Source organism: Podarcis bocagei (genome assembly GCF_964188305.1).
Source record: "Podarcis bocagei genome assembly, chromosome: 10".
NCBI lineage: Eukaryota > Metazoa > Chordata > Lepidosauria > Squamata > Lacertidae > Podarcis > Podarcis bocagei.
In genome coordinates this window covers 44,571,923-44,592,814 of record NC_138135.1, presented here as the reverse complement: position 1 = coordinate 44,592,814, position 20,892 = coordinate 44,571,923, and the positions used below count along the sequence as shown (strand labels likewise).

Genomic DNA, 20,892 nt, shown 5'->3' with positions numbered 1-20,892 from the left:
TTCTGCACCCCCTGGAGTTTCTGGGTCAGCTTCAAGGGCAGCCCCACATAGAGCAAGTTACAATAATCAAGCCTGGAGGTGACCGTTGCCCAGATCAGGGTCAGAAAGGTAAGGGACCAACTGCTTGATACGGCGGAGATGGAAAAATGCCACCTTTGCTGTGGCTGCAACCTGCGCCTACATGGAAAGGGAGGCATCGAAGGTTATACCCAAGCACTTGACAGAAGGTGCTGGCACTAATTGAGCCCCCGCAAGAGATGGGTGTTGGCCCCCAAAACCCATGTCATCCCAACCCAGCCAGAGGACCTTTGTCTTCGAAGGATTTAACTTCAACCGGCTCCCAAGCAGCCATCCAGCCACAGCTTCCAAGCATCTGGTCAGTGTGTCCAGGTCTGAGTCAGGGCAGCCGTCCATCAACAGATAAAGCTGGGTGTCATCAGCATATTGATGACAACCCAGCCCAAAACTCTGGACAATCTGGGCAAGGGGGCATGTAAAGATATTGAAAAGCATCGGGGAAAGAATTGCGCCCTGTGGGACTCCACACACCAAGGAGTGCCACGGCGACAACTCCTTCCCTAGCACCACCCTCTGTCCCCGACCTGAGATAAAGGAGCACAGCCATTGTGGGACTGTACCCTGAATCCCCACATCGGCAAGGCAGTGGTCCAAAAGTTTGTGATCGACCATATCGAAGGCTGCTGACAAATCTAAAAAGAATCACCCGCCTCAATCCAGCTGTCTACGGAGTTGGAGGGCAACAACAGTTAGAAGGCCACAAGTTCTTCATCACTGCTCTACGCAGTCAGGTCCCACCGGGGCTGGATTTAGGTTTGATGAGGCCCTAAGCTACTGAAGGTAATGGGGCCCTTTATATGTCTAGCTGTTCTTTGTCAACAACAAATTACCACTGTTTTTTATGTTGAATATGTGCTATATGGTAATTTATGGACCTAATAGGTATCTAAAGCTATTTGCACATAACAAAATATGTATTTTATCAAAGTAATTGTTGAACTGAAATACAATTAAGAAGAAGTATATTAATAGTGAAAAATTTTGAAATTGTGAAACCATAGCTTGTTTAGCTTATAAGTAAATCCGACACTACCAACTACCCATGGCTGATTTTTTAGTGGTATTATAGGTGTCCTTAATTAGCCAATTGGATGATCACCTGGAGATGGGATATATGACTTCAGTGAGACCAAATTGGTCACCTGCAACCCAGTTAAACCAAACAGTTTGGATTTAAGCCAATCTGCTGCTTAAGTTTTTCCCCTGAAGGTCTGTGGTGTGTGGGGGAAACAACTTGAAAATAAATTTGTAAGTGGGGATTTAAAAAGACGACAGTAATTCCTCTTTAACAAATTCTATTGATAGAATGTGTGAAAAAACAAAACTATGTATGCAGGAGATCAACAATGGAATGAAATCACTTTCTTTCTTAGTCACATCTATAAGAGTTGTGTATTGACAGGTTTCAGGAGTAGGAAGGGAAGGGAAAGGTCCAGATGCATGGAACAAAAAAACAAATCCTATCAGATCAGTCAAAAAGTCCCTCTAGGCCTGCATCTTCTTTCACACCAACCAGATGCTTAAGGGAAGCCCTCAAACCAGGCACAAAACATGATGCTGTTGTCCCTTAGCAGCTAGCATTAAGGGTATTGAATTTGGTACGTCAAAAGACTTCCTCAAATAAATGTAACTGAGAAATTTGCTTTTGATGTCTAGCCATGAGGATGTAAGTGTACACCAGCCATTTCAAACTCTGAGCTGGGGTACACTTGGAATACTACAAGAAAACTGCCTGTATACTGTGGGAAATAGATTGCAGGTGGTAGCTTCACCTCACCCTTCTAATGTATGTTTAATCTTAGCTCAAACCGGTGAAGCTTTCTGCCACTGCATCTGCATGTTATGAATGCAGCTGCTAAAAGTACCTCTTTCTGCACACAAAAGACCTACTTTGCACTCAGGATGATGCCCCGTTTTGGTGTGTGAGGGGAGATGCTTGCAATTCAACAGAGCAGAGAACAGTACCAGTCTGTGGCCTTTAGCCCCCATCCAGCATGGCTGGTGATCTGGGGTGATGGGAGTTGTAGTCTATCAACATCCAGAGGACCTCGGGTCCCTGACCTAAAGTCTATTGATAAATGGAACAAATAAATAAAACCCTATTTGCCAGTTGCAGATTAATTTGACCTCCAATCACTTATGTTGCTGCTGCTTTCTAGGAGGCAGAGGGGTGAGGCAGCATCCAGGCTGGCACAGTGCAAATGCAAATAGGGGAATAACACAATGTGTTTGCACCACACTGACCTTGCTGCCACATCACCCCTTCCTCCTTACGTGCTGTTAGGCAGCAGCAGCAAGACAACAAACCAGAAGTTGGATGAGTCAGATGAGTACAGCCACCCCAGCATGCTGCCTGCTTCTGCCAACATGAATTAATCTACCCTTTTTCTTAGTATAATTCATTAAGCAAGTGTGGGATATCTGATCTTTGACCTTAGAATAATTATATATATATATATGAATGAAACCAAACTGAGCTGGGGTCTTATTTATTTATATGGGAATGGGATAATTTATATACCATCTCCCCAAACTTTGGGGTATATGCTCTACCTTTCCAAAGTTTTAAGCTCATTTTCTAATAGGAAAAGGCAAGGGCATAAATTTGTGGTTGGATTGAATTCTCAAATTGCAGTTACGAGTAAATTAGATGGTGCTAATTCATTGCTGCTGTGCACTGTGCTGTAAGTAATTTCCATGGTGGCCCAGCAGACAAGTGCCTTTGTTTAATATGATCATACAACTGATGGTTCAGTTCCCACCCAAAGAAAACACTTAATTTGTTTTGAATGAAAAGTTACATGCTGAGATGCTCACTCCAACTAAAGTTAGCCATGACTCAGGCTGGCATCCTATAATGACTTATATGAGGGTAACTCCCATCAAAGTTAAATGGAGAAGAGTGTGCTGCAATTCGCTTTACTTTAGTCAAAGGTAGTCCTGCATCACAGTCCTAACTATGTCTACTCAGAGGTAAGTTCATCTAATTGATAAGGTTTCCCAGGTAAGCATTGTACAATTGCCAACTGAATTGATTAGGGCTTTATGATGTAATCCTGTGCACACTTGCCTCAGAATAAATCACATTGAACTCAGTGGGGCTTGCTCCTAAGTAGGCACACATAGGATTGCTCTACTGGAATTACATATGATGCAAACTTGAGCTTTCTAATATGAAACTAATTAATGCTTTCAGTTTGTTATTTTCTCTGTTGGTAAACACTGCCGCTACCTTTTAAAACAACTGCTGTTTTGGCCAACAAATTTGTCCATAATTGTGTTAACGTCAATGTATATTTAAATCAAGTTGGTTCAGCCTGGCTTTAAACTGAGAACAGTTGAAAAGAAAAAGAGAACGAAAAGGGTCTTCTTTTCTGTGACCATGCATTTGCTAATGGCATAGTGATACCTTTGCTTCCATATGCATCATGAACCGAGAGTAAAAATTGAAATATTTGGGCATCTCATTTTATGAAGAAGTCACATAGCGACATTTTAAATAGCAGTAATTCTACAGAAGCACTTTGCTTTACTGCAAATAATTCACAGCATGCACAACTGTTTTAAATTGAATGACTGTGCAACCTTGCCTCTTTAATAGCATGTTTATCCACACTTGCCTCTGGACAAAGCAATTTGATTCAATCAAAGATTTTGCAAAAAAAAAAAAAAAAAAAAAAAAAACCCACCCCAACAACAACACGTTGACATTCTCTTTGTGTTTCAGGCTTTGAACCAATTCTTGCTTGCAATACCCTCAAAAGACACTTCCCTCCCCCTTTTTCCATTGCTTCCTTGCTGCTTGCTGACGATGATATTTCTGCAATGAAAGTAGCCTGAATATAGATATATATGTCAACAGCATATATGACTTTGTGCCATCCTGCTTGCTTTTAATGGCTTTCGCTATAAGGGTTGAGTGCCACTGCCTGCTTTTCAGGGCTTCACTTGGAAAGTAGAGTAGCCCTATTAATTACTTCTATTGTTGCCCCTGTTCTTTGCAGGCCTTAAAGGATGACGATGCTGAAACAGGGCTGACAGATGGAGAAGAAAAAGAAGAAGCAAAAGAGGAGGAAAAATTAGGGAAAATTCAGTATTCTTTGGATTACAACTTTCAAGACAATCAGGTTTGAAATAAGTGTGATCAGAGTATGTTGTTTGAGTCGGGGGGGAGGGTGATGCAATTCTCCAGCTGCCACAGGTGCACCCCAAGTCTATTTCCCGGGGGGAAGGGCAAACTCTGTTCCACACCGAAGTCTCTTCCACTCAAAGGCAAACACAATTGGATATGAATATAGCTATATCTTTATACATACACACGTACTCATTTTACTCATATTCTCAACATTTTAAATGGTATTGGGGAAGTGTTGCAGGCATTTTCTTTCCACAGGTATTCTAACCCCCTGTTCCCCTCACAGATCCGCAATGGCTACCCCATTCTGGGAGTTGTGGCTCTAGGAGAGGAAGGGGGGTCACCGTACAACTCTCAGTACCCTTAACTAAGTACCGTCCACGGGATTCTGGGAGGAGGGCGGAGCCATGACTGTTAAAGTGTTGTCGTTGTGCTTTAAATGCACGGTGGGGATCTGACCTAAGAGAAAGAATTACTTTCTGTAGGGAGAGAGCTACTCTTTTTTCCTGTTTATCCCTACTATGCGTGTGTCACATCAGGATACGAATTCTAACTCAGTAAATTCATGTTGGGAGTTCTCCTTTGACACTTTTGGTGTCTAAGGAAGACATACAGTGTAAAGCCAGCCCCAATCCCTGGTGTGTCTTCAATCTTTCTGCCTCAACAGTAAAACTTTATTCAATATTCTACGTACCTTTTCAAGTAACTCCCACACCATCCCTTGTCCTTCAAAGAACAGCATTAAAGAAATCATCAGTCAAAGAATAAAGAGATATACAGAGAGAGAGAGACTTCCAAAAGCAAACACATAAACAAAAGTATCCTGTATTTTAGACCTTTAGTGGACCACTCTGTAGCACTAAGAGCTCTTGAAATCAGTGTGGAACTTTTAAATCTTCAAAGAATAGTGGATGTTAAGCAGGCGAGGGACTAGTGAAGCTGAAATCTTTTGTAAGAAATAGATATAACCTTCCTCAGAAGATGAACAAAAGTTGCCCTGGGTTTTATTAAAAAGAATGCTATTTTGACTCTAGAACATTGGCTTGGGGATTTTTGCTCCCCAAGAGATTTATTTTTTTGCTAGTAGATCTTTGGTAGCGCTCCAAGTATAACTAAGGTGCTAACTAGCATTTATTTACGGTTTCATAATTTCTTCTGCTCCCATAGTTCAGACATTATATTCCCCTGTTGGGCTCTTAGCAATTTTCTTGGGATGGATGAGAAAAAGCAAGAACACAAAGATCCATGGCCAGGAAATCCAATTACTACTCATTGTTGGGAAATTGGAACAAGATCACCAAAATACTCCCTGGAGCATAATGACTCCATTCTAGAGAGAATTGTTTTCTTAAAAAAAGAATTGAATTACATTCCCTTTCGACTAGCTCAACGTCACAGGCAGGCAAACTGATCCTGTGGCTCCTGGGTGGCTAATGTGGTATAATATATTCCAGCAGACACAAAACACAATCATTCGTCATAGAAACAAACGCCGGTGTAGTGATACTGACAGGCAAGCCCATATTCCCCTGGAGTGACTCTCGGGGCCATAGCTCAGTGGAAGGGCGCTTTCTTCATATGCAGAAAGGCTGGTGTTAAGTTCCTAGCATTTCCTGGTAAGCCTGAGAGAGACACCTGCCTGAAACTGTGGAGTGTCACTGCCAATTAAAACTATAGACAGTACATAGCCAGATGGACCAATAGTCTTGACTCAGTATGAGGCAGCTTCCTGTTTACCTCTGTTCAAACCAGTTGCTCATTTACATTGTACTCACAGTACCCAGGCAGGTAAGGCTTCAGTCAGCATGCAGTACTTTCTTAGTGATCCCATGAAGCCACTCTATATCCCATTTATAAATGGAACACAACTGGGCAGGCCAAAGGACACCATAGCGCCTTCCTTTTTGGAGAGCACCAGAATGGAGTGGGGAAGAGGGCAGCAGCCAACTACTATAGCTGCATAGTTCAGGGTTCTGGCAAGGGTCATAGCTCACTGGTAGAGCACCCCAGATTCAATCCATGGTATCTCCAGATAGGTATAAGTATGTCTGAAACCCTGGGGAACTGCTGATAGGCAGTGTAGAAAATACTGGCCTGGATGGACCAGTAGTCTAACTTTATATAAGGCAGCTTCCCAAGATTATTTAACAATACATTTTAAATTGCAGAGTCTTTTTAAAAATAATAATAAAAAAGCCCCAGTAGAATAATTTGTTAGGGAGCTATTTGATGGTGGCATCACCAAATAAAATATAAAAATCCATATATAGCTCTAATCAGCAGCAGTTTAAATGCCTCTTGTCTGCTTAAAAACAGCTTCTTGAATCTGCGGCTGCTGTAATTGGGGTTTGGATGTTTGTTTTTTTGAAGAATCATGCACCTTTTTTCAAATCTGCTTTTATTAGAATGCTTTGTTCTTTTTAAAAGGAGAACTGCAAGTGTCTGTGTGTGTGTGTGTGTCTGCAGGCGCATGTATCTGTGTGCAACCATATTGTTGTGTACATGTATTTATAGAGAGAGATGTCAGGAGACAAGGCAAGCTCTTTTGTAAATGCTTGCTGAATATTCTGCTCTGCTGATTCTTTCTCACTTGCCTCTCCCTCTACTTTCAGCTTTTGGTTGGGATTATTCAGGCTGCAGAACTGCCTGCTTTAGATATGGGTGGTACATCTGATCCCTACGTGAAGGTTTTCCTGCTTCCTGATAAGAAGAAGAAGTACGAAACAAAAGTTCACAGGAAAACTCTTAACCCTGTCTTCAATGAGCAATTTACATTCAAGGTATTCTTTTGAATAATTGCATGGCACCCATTTCTTTGTTTGCTATGTATACTAAAGGTTAATCTCTTTCCCAGTCACAGAATTGCTTATGTCCTTGGTTAATTGGTGACCCACGGCAACAATGGCCTTTTCTCTTTGGGAGCCATTCCAGTGATTGCCCTGCAGTGAAAAATGTAAAGGACAAAGGATTATTACCAGGAGAATAATTCAACTGTAGCCTCAGAGCTCTGCTGTTTTGCATCTTTTCATGAATCTGACCTTGAGTCCGGCTGAAACTCCTGTGAGGAAGGGAGCTGTAGCATGGACTCTTTAGATTTCCTGGAAAGCTGCCTTTGCTAAAGAGCCAAAGCCTGTTCCAGAGGGTGGGAGATATCGGCCATGAATGAGATGGGATTAAATGCTGCTGCAGACCACCATTTATGAGCAAAATGAAAAGCTGTGTGCCTTATCCACTTGGAAACCGTGCTAGGAAGCCAGTGCTAAGAGGCCTCTCCTTTTCACTCTCTATGACAGGCACGTCCAAAGTCCATTTTGGGGGCCTAATCTGACATGTCGGATAGTTTAATCCGGCCCCTGGGCAGTTTATTTCCTGGGCTAAAATCCTAAAAAAACCCCTCAGCAACTTCAAACCTAAAAGAAGCTCAACAACTCCAACCCTAAGAAAATAAGACTTTGGTCGGCCCCCGCGGCCCTTCACTTCATCAGATCTGGCCCTCTTTGAAAAAAGTTTGGACACCACTGCTCTATGATCTAGCAAAAATTAGTTGGTCCCCTAATAATGACAATTCCTGGTTGTATATTTTGGATTTTTTTTCTTATGAACTAACAACTTCCTCCTTTAAAGAAATAAATAAATCATGAAGGCCTCTGCTGGTGGAAAGCACAACCTCCCACACTGTATTGGAGGGTCTGGCAACCTTCTGGAGGAGATTTATAGGGGGCTGTGGAGAGAAGAGAAAAATTGCTTTTTAACTCTTGTGCCAGCAAGCTCTCCCACCAGTTTGGAGACACTGCTTTTTTTTTTTTACTCTCAGGGGAGCACATTTTCCCGTTTGCTTAACTATTACTAATAACAGTACTTGCCAGTGTTCAAAACACTTCACAGGCACTACCCTAAAGCCGAAAGTTATTCAGTGAGTTCATGGTACAGATGAGAGACAAACCAAGGGCTTCCACATTCTCTCAGCCTCCGTGCAGATCACTCTATTAGTTTCTACCCTAATCTTTGCAGAAAATGGGTAGCTCTCTGTGCCTTTGTAGCTTTAAATTGGACGTCTTCTAGACAGGCTGATAGCTGAGACACAGCTGGGGGAAAAAGTCAAGAAACATGCATGTCTAAACTGACGAGACCATATAACACCAGTCCTGAAAGACCTGTGTTGGTTTCCAGTATGTTTCCAAGCACAATACAAAGTGTTGGTGCTGACCTTTAAAGCCCTAAAAAGCCTTGGCCCTGAAGGAGCGTCTCTATCCCCATTGTTCAGCCTGGACACTGAGGTCCAGTTCTGAGGGCCTTCTGGCGGTTCCCTCACTGAGAGAACTGAGGTTACAGGGAACAAGACAGAGGGCCCTCTCAGTAGTGGCGCCTGCCCTGTGGAATGCCCTCCCATCAGATGTCAAGGAAATAAACAACCATCTGACTTTTAGAAGACATCTGAAGGCAGCCCTGTTTAGGGAAGTTTTTCATGTTTGAAGTTTTATACTGTTTTTAATGTTCTGTTGAAAGCCACCCAGAGTGGCTGGGGAAACCCACCCAGATGGGCGGGGTAGAAATAATAAATTCTTATTCTTATTCTTATTAATGTTTTCAGTAGGATGAGAGAACAGTTAAATGCATGTTTATTCATAAATTGATCCTGCTGTGTTCAGTGGGGCTTACTTCCTAGTGAAGTTGTTTGGGATTGCAGACAAAAAGAAAAGAAAAACAGAATGAAAAAATGAGTCTGGAACACATGCAGTTTCTTTGGGTGGGGGAGGGACACTGTAAATAAAGTTTGGCTCTCTTTTTCCTCTGATCCTTTCACGTAAAGGAATTATCTTGTCATTATGGCATGTTCATTCAAACACCTAAACATGAGTGGAGATGGAGAGAGGGAATCAAGACATATATTAGAGTGCTGTGCAATGCTGTCCAAAAAATTCAGAACCAAACTCTGAACCAAGTTTCCAGCAATATAACAGCAGCACAGCTGAACATCCTTTGAAGGGTTTTCGTCTGAAATGTTCACTGCACTTCAATCGCTATAGGCCTTTCCCTTGGTATACTTAGTCTTATAATGACAGCTCCAGTTTGAAAGCAGGGACAATAAGAGATTGAGGCTATGTAATCACTCAACAAGAAAGATATCCCTAGAGGCCCCCGACACTACTGCAGACATAAGCCGTTTTCTCTTGAAGATGTTCATAAAAATAATCCATTTTTTTCCCTTTGGTGTGGGGAGGGAGAAGAAACTCTTTTTACTGAGTTTTTCCTTTGAGTTTATTTAAAATGAAGCGAAACAGTAACTTTTAAGATTCAGGTGCCCAAGGCAAAAGGCAATGGTAAACATCTCCAATGGCCTGGTGCACACATTATGCTCAGCCCAAACCACAAGAGGCTACCAGAGATGAGTCTATGACCACTTTGCTCCTGTCTAGTCATTCTATTGCAGTGCTAAGCCAAGCCATAGTTTGGTTTAGCATCTTGTCAAAAACCTGGGCTCATGGTTTAGCTCTCCTGGACAAGCCACAACCCATATACCATGAGACAAACCATGGTTACAGTCCATAGTTAGTTTGGGGAAAGCTAATCCATGAGCCTGGGTTCTATGGCTTAGCATAATAATAATAATAATAATAATAATAATAATAATAATAATAATTTATTATTTATACTATTAATTTATTAGCATAGTGCAATGCAGTGGCAGAGTGACCCAGGAGGAGCAGAGCAGCTGTGATCTCCTTTCCAGGAGTCTGCATGCTCACACATTCATACTGAGCTATGGTTTGGTCTAGTGTGGTGGGCAAACCAAAGTGTTATGGCATAAGAGATAAAATAAACTGAATCAGTCAAGGCACCTACTGATCGCCACACAATTATCGCAGTTCACAAAACAATGCAATATTCTTACAGTAGCTCCATTTTATTGAATAAAGATCTCAATGGATTAAATCCATTGATATTTTGGGTGCTCATGCAGGAACTCATACAGGAGTCTGTGCTTTGTCTTTTATTTCAGCCATGGACACACAGAGACCATTCCCACATATACAAGATATTAAGGCTGCAATCATCTAAACACCCTGCCATATTGTGAAAATCCAGACACAAAATTTGTTACGCATTTTGTTATTTTTAAGGGAAATCGCAAAAAATGCCACTGCCAACATGGGTTGCCATACGTCCGGATTTTCCCAAACATTTTTTAGCGATTTCTGCCCAGATACTGCTTCTGACTGCAATATTCCAGCTATTTCCAGGAAATTCCGGACATATGGCAACACTGCTTAATGATAAATACTTAGGGGTGCACTGTAAGCAACCCCTATTCTTACTGATGTTCTGTGGTGCTTTGGATCATGCCCACCCATCTTGAACATTCATATTTTGTTACCCAGAAATGTCCATTAATATTTGTCACATTCCATGTCTTGGCTAATGAGTTCAGGGGTGGCGCATCATAAAACGTATCTTGTTGTCATCTTCTAGCAAGCAACTATGAGAATTTTCACTGTGTGCATAATAGAAACACACATTCTGTGTCAGATCTCTTTAGTCTTCTGCATTAGTTGTTACAGAAGTAGCCACGTCGTATTTCGGGCCACTCATACATTTCTCCTGAGTCACAAATAGGATTTCCTTTTTGCTCTTATCTCCTTAAAGGGTTTTTTAAAAAAAAAATAAGTGATTCCTCAGCTTCTCAGATGATAGAACTGCTTTTAATTAATACATTTATGATCATACATATTGAAAGCTGAAGTACTAAAAGGAATTTCACCCCTGGGTTTATATCTTGACTTAAGAGTGCCAGGAGAATGTGATTCTTTTTGAACCATCAGCATCTGAAAAGTGAAGTGCAATTCAGAATAAAGTGTTCAGCCAGGAGGGAACCTTCAAACACTTCTGTGATGCCTCTGGAGGCTGAAGATTTCTATATCGGCAGCCTGTGTGATTTCTGGTCTGTTGTCATAGGTCATCAAAGTAAAAAATCTACCGCAAGAGTTCTGTGCCTATGTTAATCACATGCACTGTGTCAAACGCGCAGAAGGGCTTCATGAGCACCCACCTGAGTCCCTGGATAAAAAGGCAGGTGGCAGTACAGGTGAAACTCACCCACATCAATGCTGTAGTAATAATAATAATAATAATAATAATAATAATAATAATAATAATAATAATAATATTTATACCCTGTCCATCTGGCTGGGTTTCCCCAGCCACTCTGGGCGGCTTCCAACAGAACACTCAAACACAATATTTTATGGCCATTGCAATAATATTGCAGGACTCCCATTTGGCCATATGGTTGATAATTAGATCAGCTTTACTGCGCAACCCTATACATGTCTACTAAGAAGTAAGTCCTACTGAGTTCTGCAGGGCTTATTTCCAGAATTGCAGCATAGGCTGTAATATTGTGAACAAATACAATATGGTGGCTGGCAGTGATAAAAGTAAAAATTATTTGTGTTAGCAGATCTGCCAAATTATTATCATGCAAGTGGGACCTGTAACAGACAGTTACAGTGCAGAGTGCTTCTGTTTAGGGTCCCGGCCACTGCATTCAGTCCCCACATCAAAAACTGTCAGTGTTCTGCACATGCCGAGCATGCTCAGTTCTCACAGGGCGGGTTTTTCTTGTGGGGGGTGTTTAGTTAAGTTTCTTCCTAATTATTTTGGCACTTCTGCATACCTTGAGGTTCTTCTGAGCATGTCTATACCTCACACTTGTTGGTGAATGGTGCCAGCTTGGCTATGGAAGTAGTGGCCCTTGCAGCCTGAACGTCTGTAATAAACAGACTAATGTACTGCCAGCTAGATCAGGCCAATGGCACATCTGGTCCAGCATCCTGTTCTCACAGTGGCCAACCAGGTGCCTGTGGAAAGCCTGCAAGCTGGACATGAGCACAACATCATTCTGCCCACCTGTGATTCCCAGCAACTGGTATCCAGGTGCATAATACCTCTGATATTTGAGGCAGAATACTGCTTCCATGCCTAGTAGCCGTTGTCCTTCTTAATTTGTCCAGTCCTCTTTTAAAGCTATCCAAGCTGCTTTGTACCGCACCTCGACACGTAAATCTATAAAAAGGTAAAAGTTTATACAGTACAAACAGTCTTCAGGGAGGCTGCTTTAATGTTCTGTTCAGATACTCTTAAAAGAAAATATAACAACAATGACCCCAAAAGTCACCAGTGGAGTGTGAAGCTTTTCCCACCTCTTTATAACCAAGCATATGGCTTAAAAATAGGGATAAATTAGGACGGCTGTGCATCCTACTTTAGAAGGAACACTTCTCTGTTCGAGGGCTCTTTGATCTAAGTCCAGTTTAAAGATAAAGAAGCATGAGAAGGGGAAACAAGCAGGGAGCACAGTTAGCACTGGGATAGGAGACTGAGCAGGCATGCAGATCATATAGTCTTCTCCACTATGTTGAGAAGTATTGCATTTCTATTTCATTTATAGTAATTATTTCTGAATGTGAATCTATACATATAAATTAGCATACACAAATTGTATGCAGATCTTTATCTTCTTTTGTCCTCTTTTTTGGGTGATGCATTAAATGACCCCTTCGGATCAGCATTATGCTACTGTCATCGTATAGTGTCAGGATACATGTTAACGTGTGCTGTACTCCCCCGCCCTCTTTTGCCTTAACGGATGTGTCTTTTAACCTGAAGATTTCTTCACAACTTTTGAGGAACTAGCATGATGAGAGAAGGGCCAGCAAAACACAGGTCCTTTTGAGAAGAAATGAAAGCTAGATGTTTGCAAAGGACCAAGGCAGATTTTAATGCTCAGCCATTTCACTTCACTTTAATCCCCCTCCCCTTTTAAGAAACTTGAGTAACAGTGAGAGAGAGATTTACAGGCACATATGGAAGCATTCATATTTGGAAATATTAATGATATGGGGTTTATTAAAAACGGTCAGGCCGGGGGGGGGGGGTTGTGTTGTATTGTAAATAAAATTCCAATTAAAAACAGTCAGGCCTCCACCCCAAATCCAACATTTTTTGCACGGTTTTTCACGCCAACTAAAGATACTTCAGCTGCATCACTTCCCATGAATATGAAAAAAAAAAACCATGAATAATGATCCTCTTCCTAACCTAAAGCATCTGCCCATAACACATCTGAACAGGTGGAAAATTAGCCAGAGCCTGGCCTTCTGCTGCCAACATTTATAGCAATGTATCATACTGATGAAACACAGAATCCTGATATGAGGGGCTGTAAAAGAATAAAGCCGTTTTCAGGTTGCATCCCTATGACCACTTACTTGGGATTAAGCCCTATTGAGCTCAGTGGGATTTACCTCTCAGTAGGCAAGGAGAGGATTGTGCTGGAATAAAACTGCATAGTCTCTAATTTCTCTGTGTCAGACATTGAAAGCCAGTGCTTTTCCATCAGTCTGTAGGCTGCTGTTTTTTTAGAACGTGACAGCATGATTTATTGAGAGAAGCATTCTGCAGTATCGAAAACTCATGTATCTGTGGGGCAAATAATTGGTCTTTAGTTTCACGTTGGAGTCGTAACTTTAAGAACTCAGGGCAAATGCTGCAGAGTGATGAGCGAGCTACCACATTGTTCTGTAGAATGCTCTAGTCTGCTATTACAAACCAGTGCATCAGATGACTCTCCCAGAAAATGTGTGTCATATTTTTCCCCTAGTTCAATATAAAGGGAATGACAGCTGATGAAACAAAGAAATGGATTTGCATTGCAGTGAAAGCATATTTACTGCATAGGCTACAGAACCTGGCATTTTCTCATTCTCTGATTTTATTTTTGTTTTATTTTTTGTAAAAAATAATAATAATACAGGTGCCGTATTCTGAACTGGGAGGAAAAACCTTAGTGATGGCAGTATATGACTTTGACCGCTTCTCCAAACACGATATCATTGGGGAGTACAAGGTGGCCATGAACACTGTGGATTTTGGTCATGTGACTGAGGAGTGGCGGGATTTGCAAAGTGCTGAAAAAGAAGAGGTAAGAAAAGCATATCTATTGTTGGCATTCGTTAAACCTCAAAAGAGTAGTGGGCTGTCGAGTTGCAGCTCGGCATCCAGGGAAAAATCAGTCTCACACCATGAGGGGTTCCGAAATATGGCTGCTCCTAGGGCTAATGCAGCACAGCTTTTATTGTGTGAAATCAGAAAGATACAAAATACAAGCCAAGCAATTTGTTCTAGCCAGCAGATAAGAACATGCGCACTAGACCGTGCGAGCGATCAGGCTATGTTAGTTGACCAATCATGTAGGACAGCACGAGCTGTTCACGCGCTGTTCATGCTCCAAGGATGCTTCTAGCTATGAGATCACCCTGCAACAATAAGAACTTTGCTCATGCTCTCATGTACAAGCAATCATTTTCCCACATGTCCCCTTTTCTTGTTTATATTATTAGAGGAAAAGAGGGACCATTAGTCCAAATCGTACACTTCATTGCCTAAGCGTCTACACTTTGCAACATAAATTCCTCTTGTAACCCCTGTGGTGGGCCGTGGTCGGTACCACCATGCAGTGCATTGGGAAATCAAAGAGGGTATGCATTGAATGCAACAACACACCATAATGAAGCCAGCAATACATGCAATTACAATCAATAATATTTTTCTTAACCATGATCCATTAGGCAACCAAGAAGACAACCACTCCCATGGATCAAAACCTTCAGGTGGATTCAAAGGATTATGAGCTATCATTTGTTCCATATAATCAATAGTAGCAGAGATATTGGTCGATTGATCGGTTATATACATACAGCAATGAGAATGAATTAAGGCACAAATTCCACCTTTAGAAGCAAGGATCACATCTAAAGCATATCGATGTTGAAGAACTACATTTCTTATTTCTGACATTTCTTTATTAATCATTTTTAAAGCCAAAATGGTGGAATTGAACAAATTTTCTGTCCAGTTTGCCAATTTATGTAAATCACGGTAATTTATGGCTGCACCTAAAGAAGGCAGAAGAGACCTAGAAATAGCTGTCCCTGTATATTGAGAAATAGGTGATTGTACTTCCCTTCTGTTACGCAAACGGACCGCTGGGAGCTTATCTATTTTATACACCAAGGGTACTACTATACCTAACGTGCAGGTACCAGAAAAGGCAGAGGGGATTTCTTTGTAGGCATCTGTGCCACAAAATAACCATAAATCAGATTGAAGCAAACATGTAGTTCTGCTGCTCTTTCTCATCCAGTCGAACCAAACATAAAAGTCTCTACACGCAGCTTGTTGTTCATAGGTCATGTAGGTTGTGACATTATTAATTAAGACCTTTGGCCTACCACTCATGGTTGTAACATTAAGAAAACAAGAAGATCCATTAACATACTCATAGGTCCAATTACAATATGGATAATCTAAAATTTTATTATTGCTAATCTTATATGAAGCGTTTACTGGAATGCTAGAATACCATCACCAAAAAAAGGTTCAAAGCTTTGAGAAGCTTTTTAAAATCATTTTTCTCAGCAGCTAAAGGCACTAGCGAAGCATATTCCACTTGCTGTAACTAAAAAGATTGCAACAAGGTCGAGAACAGAGCCGATTGTATTCACAGGCCATGTTAAAGAACCATATTGCAACTTGCAACTTGCTTTCTGTCCGGGAACCATGCCAAAGCACAAGAATGAAACAACTGGAACACACTAAAATTCCCTCACCCCTCCCTTGCCAAGAGTCCACAATAGTTCCAAGACAGCCCTCTGTACATGCTCAGGGGAACACATCATAAGGCAGGACTCCTGAGGGAGGAGAAAAAAGGAAGAGATCTGGGGGGGTAAAATCCAAGCGATGCCAATAAGGATGAGAATGGTAAATTATTCCAATGGCTGTTTCCGAGCAACCTGCGTGGTATTTCGTGGCTAATTATTGGCATGTAAAAACCATAATCCAGAAGAAGTCACACAACCATTTCTGCAGATACAGGAGCCCATTTGCTGTAAATAAGTCTGATGTATTGCTCCTTGTACTGCTGAGTCAAAAATCCAAGCCCAATGAAACGTGGTGACACAGATGGGATGGTTGCTATTAGGAGGCAAAACCCAAGCGATGCCAGTCCAGCGAGGGCATCCTTCAAAGCCAGGCTCACTTCCCAAACAAGAGGCAGCAAAACTATAATGGTAATTGGTAGTCGCAGTGGCTTCCCAGGGGGAAGGGGGGCCAATGCGATAAGGATGAAGACGGCCTTTCACCGCGCCTGGAAACACAGGAACAGCTGTGGAAGAGCCTCTTCCATTGCAGAGGTGACTGTGATCTTGTCTGCTGGATCCTTATGTCCTTTAAGGGCAGAAAATAGTGGAGACAAAGTGGAGGTGGGCAGGTCCAAATAACTCTTTATCCAATTCAGCTGTCCAAGGATTTGTTGTAAATCCACCAGTCTAAGATGACCAGGAAACTGTAGTTGAGGCGTAACTGGAATGGCTGCAGATGCTGTCAGCTTGTGTCCCAGGTACGTAATAGGTAAAGTCCGCTGGATTTTTTCTTTAGCCACTGTCAATCCAACAGGTTGTAGCCTTTGCAGGAATTTGGGACACGGCGGAGGACAAGGCCGTGGCTAGCAGGCCGTGGCTAGTAGTGCCCACTGACTGGCAGGCTGTAAGGATATCAGCAATGGCTATATTTGATGTTGTCATCAAAGGGCACAGTGCTTGCTTATGGTTCTCATTTACATTAGTGAACGCAAGCTGGCGTACAGTCAGGTCTTGTGCTGCCAGGTCCTGAACTTGCCGCTTGAAGGTATTATACAAGCGATCAACAAATTGTCCATAGGGCTTTGCAAGGCCCTGTCTGACGCTTCCCAATAGGCCATCGCGCTCATTCTTGTCATCAGGGACAGAGGCCAAAGCCTCTTGGGCTGCAGCGGTGGTGGCTGCCCAATACATAGGATCAAGGGCCAACTGTTGGGCAATGGTAAGAAAATTGCCTCCTCCCGTCAGCCCATCGAGAACATCGGTTTTGGTCAGCATGACGGGGGCTGGGGGTGCAGGAGCAATCACAGGAAAGAGATTTGGAGTATCAGAATCAAAAGGCAGCAACGGAGCGGTGGCACAAAGAGTCTCTTCTTGGAGAGGAATGGTAGAAGCGGTGCCAGAGGCCTTGGGTGCAGGAGGTGGAAGAGCGGGAGGTGCTGAATGCGAAGATTCTTGGAGAGGAGTAATAACGGGAGGTGCAGGAAGTGAAGAATGCGGAGAATGCAGGGGAGGGACGACAGGAGGAGCCGAAGGGGAAATGTCCGGCGGTTTAGGAGGTAGGTTTGAGGCAGGCAAAACAGGTACCGGGAGGGCGGACGAAGAAGCTGTTGCAGCAGCCAGAAGAATGTTTGAAGGAGTTAAACACGACATAGCTTTGTAGACGTTACCCCAGGCATGCAAAACCTTGACATCAATTTGTGGATGATTTTGAAAGAAGTGTCCAATTTTTTTCCAATCATCTAACCCCCAAGTTCCGTCCTGGGGGAACCACGGACAGTGAGTGTCCAGGGCTTTTATAAGGGACTTATAATAACAATAAGAACAATAAGAACAACAATAAGAACTTTGCTCATGCTCTCATGTACAAGCAATCATTTTCCCACAGTGGGCAGAATCTGTTTTGACTCCTGTTAATCTGAGGGAATATAAGTAGCTCATAAACACTTAGAAAATATTCTGCTAGAATAAATTAAAACAACAACAATTTTGAGATCCGTTTGGTATCCTTGTTTTATTTATTATCTCGTTGCATACTTCTTGCACCTTTGTAACACTAAAACCACACTGTCCTCCACCCTCAGTAAACAAATAATACTGAGGGATATGGGTAGGTGAGAGAAGAAAGACAAAAGCTTTTTGCAAGATGTTTGGGTGAAGGAAAAGTTTACCGTAGGTCAGAGACCTATAGGTTTGGAGGAGGTTCTGCCATTTTGATTTTGGGAGGATGCTAATTATGAACACTGATTTGATGTGTCACTACTCACTTGTAGGCAGTATCACAAAACCTGAGGCTGGTGATGCAAAACTAGTACAAAACTATGGCATAATTTCTTGTAGGGGAGGAACCAGATTGAGGGGTTCATAGTTAATGGGACTTTTGCCTCTCTGTCCAGCCCTCTAGCAACCACAAAAGGGCTTGTGCTTTCTCAGGTGGCTTCCAGATGACTGTTGAGTATTCATCCTCCTATGCTGACCTAAGGTTTGAAGGAAGGATAGACAAAAGTCAGCTATTTAATGAGCATTCTTTCTGATTCATTTGTGTGAAGCAAATGTTAATCCATGTATTCCCATGCACTTTCCTGTTTTTGTTTTTTTTTATTCTTGCAAAGGTCTGATGGAGGAGGGTGGGGGAGAGAAACAGGTTTGTTGTGCAAGAGCACCAAAATTAACTTGAATTGCTCAACTTGAATTTGCGAGTATGTGATTGAATGCCACCTCAAAATTAGAGAAAGGCTGGAAGCTCCCTCGCATGGAGATTTGTTTAAATAAAAAGCAGGCATTATTCCTGCTGGTTCTTATCTCGTCCATACCTCCCTGCACATAGACGTAACCCTTTCTCTCTCCCAAGCCCTGCATGCTTGCCAGAGGACTTGGAAAAGAGGCAAAGTTTTGTCACTCCTGCAGCTGTTTGGAGAAGATTTTCTTAAAAGAAAGCAGCAGAGAGACTGCTGCTTTTTCTTATCTTCTCCATACCACAATACAAACAAGAGAAACCCCTGTTCTCTTCTGAAAACCATCTGAACATGCTAGAAGGATGGGGGATGAAGATGGAACTGGGGGTAGAATTAGGAGCAAAGGTAGAGAGAGGCTGGGCTGCTAAAGGAAGCTAGCATTTGTAGACACCCTGGCTGCAATACCTGGAGCCTACACAGCATGACCATTACCCAGAAGCAAGATTGCTGTGCACAAGAGTGATAATATACATACATACATACATACATACATACATACATACATACATACTGTCATAAGGGAGTGTGGTTGCTCACAAAGATAAGAACCACGACTCCAGCCTGTCTTTTCAGGTTTTATTGAGTGCAAAACTTATGTACAGTGCAGAAGTTCCAAAACCATGTCTGTCTAAATCGCTAGCAGAATCTGGAAGTGCCTTCTTCCTATTTCCCCTCCAGCATAGAAAACCGGGAAAAACCCCTCTCCACCTTTTTTCCTTACGTGGAAAACTATGCAATGGAAGCTGCACATTGTCTGCCCTGGTAGCAATGTTTTGGCTCCCCTTTCTCTCATCTTCCGTGTCTCCTGAAAACTCCCCCTCCCCGACTCTGACAAAGTGCAGCTGCTCAACAGAGGAGGGGGCTCTCTGTATGTTTCTGTCTCTCCCTCCTCCCCTGCAAGCAGACCCCTGATACATACATAATTTTATTTGTATGCCACTGTTCCACAGTTCAAACCGTGTTCAATGTGTCTTACAACATAACAAAAGTAGTCAAAACAAAACATTTAAAAATACACAACCAAACAAAACAATTTGCAACGTAAATCACAACATATAATAAAGATACAGAAAGCCAACAGCAACAACCCATTACCCAACAACACCCCCAGACAAGACCCCAGCCCAGGAGTCTGTTCAGCAGTCTTAGCTTACAGGTTACAGGGATCCAGGCAGAGGGCCTTCTCGGTAGTGGCACCCACCCTGTGGAATGCCCTCCCACCAAATGTCAAAGAGAACAACAACTACCAGACTTTTAGAAGACATCTGAAAGCAGCCCTGTTTAGGGAAGCTTTTAATGTTTGATGGATTACTTTATTTTACTATTTTGTTGGAAGCCGCCCAGAGAAAAGGCCTGTAAGGCAAGGCAGGGAGCACTGGGACACTTTCTCACTCAATTCTGTTTCTTCTGAATTTTTCAAAACATGCACCAGGGAGATTTTTTACCATTCTATAGAATATGGGATGTTCAATGGGATAGTCTCTAAAGGCAAACGTAACCAAGAGGCTCGTGACACCAGTTAAAAGCAAATGATTTGGGCCATGCACCTTAGTGTGTACCATATAAAGATTGGGGAGATTCCTATGGCATGGAATAAGTCAAAGAAGAAATAACTCAGGAGTCCCCAAAGTGGTGCCCACAGGTACAGATACAGATGCAAGAAGCCTTCCCTGATGCCCACAGGGCCCGCTCTCAAAATTAGGCTTCAAATAAGCATTATGTTGTATCCAATAGGATAGGTTGCGACCTATGCTTAGCTGTGCAGAGTGGGGTGATTCTCTCTCCAGTTTGCAAAGCTATGGGACCCCTGGGCTGCAGATTTTGAGCTTTCCCTTTGGAATGTGCCTTACAGCTTTGAAAGGTAGATCAGTATTATTACACTTGTGCTGCAGTTGGGGTGAGGAGGCTGCGGCTTAGAGAGAGGGGCTCACTTAAGGACAGCCTGCAGCTTTACGGTAGAGGCCGGATTTGAACTGCCCCTTAGCTACTATGCTACACATGGAGCTTCAGCTGAAATCCTTTATGCAGTTACATGGGCTTAAGTTCCCTTTAAACTTAATGAGGTCTGCTTCTGAGCAGACCTGTGTAGGATTGCACTGCCAGAAGGCTAATACTGCAGTATACGTGGTTATTCCTCTTTGTCAAAACCTGTGTTCATTTGACATAATAAAAGCACAGGGCTCTTCATGGTTCCGATTGTTGTGCTGGTCCCGGTCGTGTTCTTTGGTATAGCATCTTGCCGTGCCAA

The 20,892-nt window shown here is 42.4% G+C and overlaps 1 protein-coding gene across 4 annotated transcripts in view; it reads left to right on the top strand.

The window, feature by feature from the left end:
• SYT1 (synaptotagmin 1) overlaps positions 1-20,892 on the top strand; it is a 359,848-nt gene that overhangs the window by 267,371 nt on the left and 71,585 nt on the right. For 3 of the 4 annotated variants that reach the window (XM_081211250.1, XM_081211252.1, XM_081211251.1), the window contains exons 5-7: positions 4,083-4,205; positions 6,826-6,993; positions 14,028-14,195. In XM_081211250.1, coding sequence (XP_081067376.1) covers positions 4,083-4,205; positions 6,826-6,993; positions 14,028-14,195 — 459 coding nt within the window. The remainder of the gene's footprint in view (positions 1-4,082; positions 4,206-6,825; positions 6,994-14,027; positions 14,196-20,892) is intronic. The other variant, XM_081211253.1, reaches the window with a different exon arrangement.